The sequence below is a fragment of the Antechinus flavipes genome, chromosome 2 (genome assembly GCF_016432865.1).
Source record: "Antechinus flavipes isolate AdamAnt ecotype Samford, QLD, Australia chromosome 2, AdamAnt_v2, whole genome shotgun sequence".
NCBI classification, from domain to species: Eukaryota; Metazoa; Chordata; class Mammalia; order Dasyuromorphia; family Dasyuridae; genus Antechinus; species Antechinus flavipes.
The window spans coordinates 494,592,383-494,600,114 of NC_067399.1; the positions used below are offsets into that span (position 1 = coordinate 494,592,383).

Here is a 7,732-nt window from a genome sequence, read left to right on the forward strand (position 1 = left end):
AGGACATGCACAGACATTCTGTGGCTTCCCTGCTTACATATTTGAGGGAAAGAAAAGCCTTTTAGTTGTTTTTTGTGTTGTTCAGTCATTTTCAGTCATGTCTGACTCTTTGTGACCCCATTTGGGGTTTTCTTGGCTAAGATACTGGAATGGTTTGCCATTTCTTTCTGTAGCTCATTTTATAGATGTAGAAACTGAGGAAAACAGGAATAAGTGACTTGCCCAGATCACAATAGCTAGTGTGTGTCAGGGGTCAGTTTTGAACTCAGGTTCTCCTTACTCTAGGATTGGCACTCTATCTACTGAACCATCTAGCTGCCCCTAGACAAAATTTAATTTAATTTAATTGGTTGCTGAGGAAGAATTGAGTGTTCATACTTGTGAAAGGCATGAATTGACCAAATCAAGCTATCAGCTATTTTTTTCCTGATGAAGATCAAGGAAATAAATATGTAATACATAGAGAATATAAATACAAACAGATAAATCATGAGAGTGGCTATTCACTTTAAAAATCTTTCACTTTTTAAAGAAATTTAAAATTTAAAAAAGTTCACTTTACAAAAAAATTCACCACAGCCTGCCTTTATTTATGAAGCTCTCCTTATATATCTGATTAAGATTCATTCACACATCAATAACTATTTGATAGGCAACAGAAAAAAAAGCCCATTTATAATTTGAAGAATTACTCCAGAGATTCAGAGAAATTGGGGAGTTATCCTAATCATATTTCTCAGATGAGATAATTATGTCAATGGAAAGATAGAATTCCCTTTACACAGGACCCTTGGAAAGGGGTGGCTGTACAAAGGACTACTACCATTCATTCATTCAGCAAGCATTTATTCAATGCTTATTTCATTCGAGTTACTGGTAATACAAAGGCAAAGAAAAATCCCATCAACTTAGAAAGGTCTCTATGGGATGGCTACCTGGTCAAAGAATTTCCTTAATTTGGAAGGAAGTAGTGAGTTCCCCTTTCGAGATGTGTATGTCAAAAATATTTTGGGCTCCTCGATGACTAAAAACTTTTAAGTGGGCGGTGGGTGTAGTGGTCAGGCTAGGGGACATTAAATACCAGACAGACCTTCTTCATTTCTTTAATGAGATCACTGGCTCAGGGGGAGGATAGACATCAGAGAAGATGCTTCACTTCCAGGCAGCCCTGCTGATGGCCCTGATCCTAGGCACAGCTCTTCCAGTCACTCAAGCAGGTAAAGAAGCATCTGGGATGCGGTGGGGAAAGGGATTCTTGGTCTTCAAATTCTCTGAACAAAGATTCCCTCTTTTCCTCCTTTTAGCAAAGGTTAGAAATAAAAGAAATGCCTAGCAGTAAGGACGCTGCATTGCAAGTCAGGAGATCTGGGTTCTGGTCCTGTTGCTGCTTCTGCTAGTCCTCTCCCTTTGATTAAAGTTCCTTCTGCTCTTTAAGCTTCATGAAGTATTAGACTGGAGGAGGACTCGAAGGACTTTCAGCCTAAATGTTTAGGAGAATATGATTTGTTTTCAAGAGGGATCATGGAGGAGGTCTGGATGGTATGGATCCTTAGCAATAGATTAGTCCTTTTCTTTTTCTTTTTTTGTTTATTTCCCAATCTTCTCAAATTTGTTCATATAACATAGAACAACAGAGCCCATAGAGATTCTTACCTTTACTTGTGTCTTCTCTTGTGAATATTCTCCCTCCTTTTTTTCATATTGAGATCCCATTTGTTTTTCAATCCGAGTGTTCTCTCTTCTATGAAACTTTTCTGGACACCTTCTACCCAAGAGTGACCTTCTTTCTCTTCTGAGCTCCATCAAACCTGAGCTCTTAATGTGTCCTGCCTTGTATCTACAGCTATTTTATCCATCCTACCAGATCAAAGACTTTGAGGACTGCTCAATGCAAAACAAAATATCCCTAAAAGTGGAAGAGCATTATGGAATGGCATATGACCACATAGAATTTCCTTGATTTGAGAAATAGTGAGCTCTCCTCTGGAAACTGATGATTTCTTGCTCATCTTTGACTCTCCAATATTTAAGCAAGACAAGCAGATTAAGTATGAAGTAAATCACAAAAGTAAATCATGATGATAAAATACAAGAAAATTTTATCATCTTCAAAAAAAGGAGGAGAAGAAAAAGAAGAAATAGTAACAACATAGGCAAAATGCCAGATAAATGCCAGTAAAATTAACTTTAAGAAATTAAATGAACTTCTCACCTAATTTCTCTCTCTTCCAGGCTTGTCACTGTTTCTTTGCTTTTTCTGCAGTGGCACCCTGGTAAACTTATAGACTTAGGAGTCAAATCCTGGTTGGTACCATTTACCAGTTCATGTCATTTCACCTTTTTAGAATGTAGTTTCTTCATGTACAAAAAGGGGTTAATAACATCTGCTCCCAAAGTCATCAGGAAGAAAGCATGTTTTTTTTTGTAAATCAGAAAGGGATCAATTCCTTCACAAAATCAGAATTTGTAAATCAGAAAATAACCTAGAAATGAGCGCTATTTTTTTCTTGGAAGGCCCCTATGGAGTAAACATGGAAAGCGCTATATGCTGCAAGAAATTCGTTGGGTTTCCTCTGCCTTTGAAGGCCCTGAGTTATTTCTACTTCACCTCTAAAAACTGCTCGAAACATGGAGTGATGTGAGTATTTCTTCTCCCAGGGGAAGTCGTGAGGCAATTGAGGACTGGGAGAAGCTCATAACAAGGGTGACCTTGACCACAGGCTGGGGGACCGCTGTGCTGGCAAATGGCCAAGATGTTTCTATCTTGACTGGACTTGGAATAATCCCTGAGGGACTGGGGTAGGAATGCAGCCTAGGCCAGCTCTGCAAATTTCCATTTTTTAGATAAAGGAATTGAGATATAAAGGGAGAATTGATTCACTCACAACAACACAGCTGGATTTCAAGAACAGACTAGTACCCAGACCTCCTCACCACTTTTTCAGTGTTGTTCCCCAATCCCTTTCTTCCTTGTCATGGAGTGACCAACCACTGGAATCACTCAGCTAGGCTAGTGTTATGGTCCTGGCCCCTACACTCAAACCCGCTCTCAGGCAAAGAGCAGATTTGCACAGATGTATCAAGGAATGAAAATGGCTTAATTTGATAATAAAAACAGAAGGATCTCTTCCTAAGGGAAATTTGCAAATTTAGAAAGGCAGAAATGTCTTGATACAAAGGAACAAAAACCTTAATGGAGAAGAAGCAGGATATTCTAATTCTGCCACTATGTAGATAGTGAACAAGATTTCCTGGGCATCCGCTTCCTAATCTGTGAAGAAATAAGTTTGTTGAGGTATACCTGAAGTTCCTTCAGCACTAGGATGGAGAATCCTAGGATCCAACTTAAAATTCAGACTCCCTCAAGGGCCGGGCTTGCATCCCCTTGCCTGAAGCTTGACAGGCTCAAGGGAGCCCAGTCCCAGCTGGCTTGGTCTGAATTCCCTCCCTGGGGTGCAGGTGCAGTGGTGTGCTTGCCTCCCAGCCCACAGGTGTCCCAGCCAGTGATGTAGACGCCTTCTGGGGTAGAAGGCTCCTCTGGGCCATCGGCTGAGCTGTGAGGAGTGGGGGCAAAGCCATGCAACTTTATAAGCATTGTGAAGCATTTTTATGTGCCGGGCATTGTACTCGGTAGAGCCCAATAGGGGAGGAGGGAAGAATACAAAGATGGAAAGCAGCCCAGTTCTTGCTCTAAAGAGCTTCTGTGTGCTTTAGGGAGTTATCTTCCTTCACTATATAGTCAGGGACTGATTGGCTTCTTTATTTGTATTTGTATCAGCACTCGATACAGTGCCTGGAATATAATAATAATGTATTATTATTACATTTATAATGTAATATAATAACAATTAATAATAATTACATTAATAATTTAATGCAATAATTAATAAATATTTATTGACTGACAAATTATTCCAGTGGGTGGGTTATGATAAGTAGACAGATAAGTAGACAGTGGCACATGATTAACACGGAAATATGTTTTACATGATTGCATTTGTATGACCAATTTCAAATTCCCTGCCTTCTCAATGAGAGGGAGTGAGAATGTAGAAGAATTTGGAACTCAAGAAGAATTTTTTTTGGTAAATAGTATTTTATTTTTTCCAGTATTTTATCCAGTAAAGATAGTTTTCAACATTCATTTTTTATAAGGTTTTAAGTTTCAATTTATTCTCCCTCCTTCTTTTCCCTCCCCCCTTTCCAAGAGGGTAAGTAATCTGATATAGGTGATACATGTGCTATCATGTCAAGCATATTTCCACATTAGTCATGTCATGAAAAAAGAAACAGAACAAAAGGGGAAAACCATGGGGGAAAAAACCCAGAACAAAAAAAAAGTGAAAACAGTATGCTTCAATCTGAAGTCATATTCCAGAGTTCTTTTTCTGGATGTGGATAGCATTTTCCATCGTGAGTCTTTTGGAATTGTCTTGAATCGTTGTACTGCTGAGAAGAGCTCAGTCTGTCATAGTTGGTCATCTGTTATTTGCTGTTGTATACAGTGTTCTGGTTTTGCTCACTTCACTCAACATCAGTCCATGTGAGTCTTTCCAGATTTTTCTGAAATCTGCCTGCTCAATATTTCTTAGAGCACAATAGTTTTCCATTATATTCCTGTACCACAACTTGTCTAGCCATTCCCCATTTGATAGGAATCACCTGAGTTTCCAAATGAACAGTTTAAAGTAAAAATAAATTGATGAATCTATGACCTGAGTAGACAAGAGGGTTTGGTCAGTGAGGCAAGACGGAGTTGATAACAAATTCTAGGAATCCCCAGCTCCTTCTCAGGATCAATTTATTCTGAAAGTGGGTATTGTCAGGCTTTGACGTGACCTCCTCCAGAAAGCCTTCCCAGATTAGCCCTGACCATCTTTATCTGATGGCCACTCAGTACTTCTTGATCTAGTTTACTTCTATATCCTCCTACAGGTATGAAGACTGCCTAAGGCTTCTCTCATACTTATTGTAACATTGATAACACTCCTTGAAATCATCCCTAAGGCTTCTGTTTTTGTAAAATCACAGAATGTCAGAATTAAAGGGGACCTTAGAACATGAAAAAGATCTTAGAACATGAAACAGGAAAAAAAAAAAAAAAACAGAGCTGAAAGCAACCTTTAGCCCATAAAATTAGGAGCTTTACAATAAGATTGTGACTATTTTAAAACAAATTTTGCACTTTGGTCTATTGTATGTATATATTACATTATAAGTAAGAAATAAAAGTGACAAAGTTATTTAAGACTTAAAACAGAGAAGAGACCTTAGAATCAAGAACATCAGATTGGGCAGAAATTTGTCTTGCCTGACTATGTGTATTTGTAATAGTTTTGTTTTTCTTTCTTTCTCAGTGTAAGAGAGGAAGAGAATGAGGCTTTAAAAACAAAAAAACAGTTCAACCTAGAACATAAGAGCTGAAAGTGATCTAAGATGTGGAATGATGCAGTGGAGAGACAGAGACAGAAAAAGAAACAGAGCAAGAGTTGGATTTGGAGAAAGAGAATTGGGTCTACCATTTAATAGCGATGTGATTTGGGCACATAAATTACTAATGTTCTCTGACCCTCGGTTTCTTCATCTGTAAAGTGGGGATAGTAGTACTTATGCTACCTACCTTCTGGTATTGTGGTGAGGAAAATGCTTGGTAAGCCTCAAGGTGCTGTAGACATGTGCAGACTTGTACAAGCTACTGTCCGTACATGGTCATTTGCATGGTCTCCCTCATTAGACCATAAGCTTCTTGAGAGCAGGGACTTCCTCACCTTTCTTGGTAATCCTATTTCTGAGGACACAGTGCCTGATACATGGTGGACATTTAACAAGTGCTGACTGACTGACTGACTACTGCTCAGAAGTTAGATGAATTCTATTACAGAATTCTAACATAGAATATAGAATTTTAGAATAAAAAAAAAAAACTTTACAACTTCAAATGTTAGCGCTGAAAGGTCCTATCTAATCCAGTTCCCTCCTTTTACAGCTGGAGAAACTGAGGGAGAGAAGAGAGGACCTATAAAGTCACTTTGTTTTTATTTTCTTTTTTTGAAAGTTATTTTTATTTTTCAAATAATAAGTATTTTAAAAATTAACCTGTCCCTCTCACTGTTCCCTCTACCGCACTTTGTATCCAGGAGACAACAGAATACTGTGCATACAACAGGGACTTAATAAATGCTGAATTATAGACAAGCTGAGATCTCACTCACTGATGACATTTCTTTAACTCTTCTTTTTTCTAGCCTGGTAACCAAAAAAAATCTTGAGATTTGTGCAGACCCTCGGAAGACCTGGGTAAAACATGCCATAGTGTCTATCAAAAAGGGAAAAGAATGAGATTGCAGCTCTGCTATGGAAGTACGGAAGACCTCTTTTTCCAGATGTTGTTCCTAGATGCTGCCTCCTTGATCTCCATCCTATATGGAAGAATCAGTATAGTTGCTGTGTATAGGGTTGCTGTGTACATGCCCAGAAAAAAATAGGCTAAGGTCAACCAGTGTGACCTCTGTTTTAAAATCTAGCAATTATATCTGCCATTTCCCATTCCTTTTTCTCTCTTTTTTATTCCACTTCCTCTTGTCTTCCCCTAATCTGGAGGTCTAGTGTCCTTATAACTGCTATCCTTTTCCCCCTACAAGCCACCTCCAGTCCTGCTTTCTCCTCCAATGTCCTGTGGCAAAGGTCCTTAATTTTTGTCATGGAATTCATCTCAGAATAGTGGCTTGAAATGCATAAAATAAAATACATAGGATTACAAAGGAAACCGATTATATTGAAAGAATTATCCCAAAAAAATTTTTTTTAATTCACAAACCCTTATAGTATAAAATGATTCCTTCATTCCTCTCCAAAAACATTTCCTCAGTTAGTTAAGGCCTGGAACAGGTGATCGAATAATTAGTGCATGAGTGTGAATTACTTAATAATGGCTTTATATGTTTACAGGACTGTCACCTCATCCCTCCTGTCACCTCCAGACAAGACTTACATTTTAAAAAAGGACACAACTAACCCAAAGAAGAAACTCTCTAATGATCAATTTATTTTAAGCACCTTAGACACCTGAATGGAAGAGATTTCCATTTTCTCAGGGTGAGAGTGGGGTTTGACTGGGAACTTTTGGGTCCCAGGGTACAAATCCTAGTACCTTCTGAGAGGTTCCTAGGAATCCTCCTATGACTGAAGAGAAAATTAAGAGAAATCTCCAGCTTCCTCCAGGACATGATGGTCAGAAAGGGAATTAGATTTGCTGCCCAATCCTTGAAAGAGGACCAGTACTAAGATCCTGACTGCACTCTGAAAATAACTAATAGAATTATTCAGAAGGGAGAGATCTCCTTTCATAGGTTTATAGGATTTAGATCTGAAAAAAACTTTGGAAATTATTCAGTCCATTTTATAGGTGAGGATATCGATTTCTAGAGAAGTGAAATGATTTTCCCAACATCACAGAAGTGAAGGGGTTAGCACCAAATGATGGGGTGTAGGGTGCAGAAGCATTGACTCCCCCAAATATATCAGGATTTCAGGCTCTCCCCATGCAATCCATCAAATGTTAGGTAGAGGAGGTTTTGGATCCCAAAAATATTTTGGGATTTCAGGCTGTTGTCTCAAGATATCTCAAAAGAATATGTAGGTTTAGACCATCTCCAAATCCAAAGGCAAAGATTTTATTATTATGTCATTGTTTAGCATGCTAAATTCCAAAAGGGAGTTAACCATTAACAGA

General features: G+C 38.4%; 1 protein-coding gene across 1 annotated transcript; it reads left to right on the forward strand.

Annotated features, from left to right (window-relative positions):
* Window positions 1-1,116: 1,116 nt before the first annotated feature.
* On the forward strand, window positions 1,117-6,549 carry CCL22 (C-C motif chemokine ligand 22). Its single transcript, XM_051973910.1, has 3 exons — window positions 1,117-1,217; window positions 2,515-2,638; window positions 6,246-6,549. The coding sequence occupies exons 1-3, from the start codon at window positions 1,148-1,150 to the stop codon at window positions 6,337-6,339; spliced, it is 288 nt and encodes a 95-aa protein (XP_051829870.1). The 5' UTR covers window positions 1,117-1,147; the 3' UTR covers window positions 6,340-6,549.
* Window positions 6,550-7,732: the final 1,183 nt, after the last annotated feature.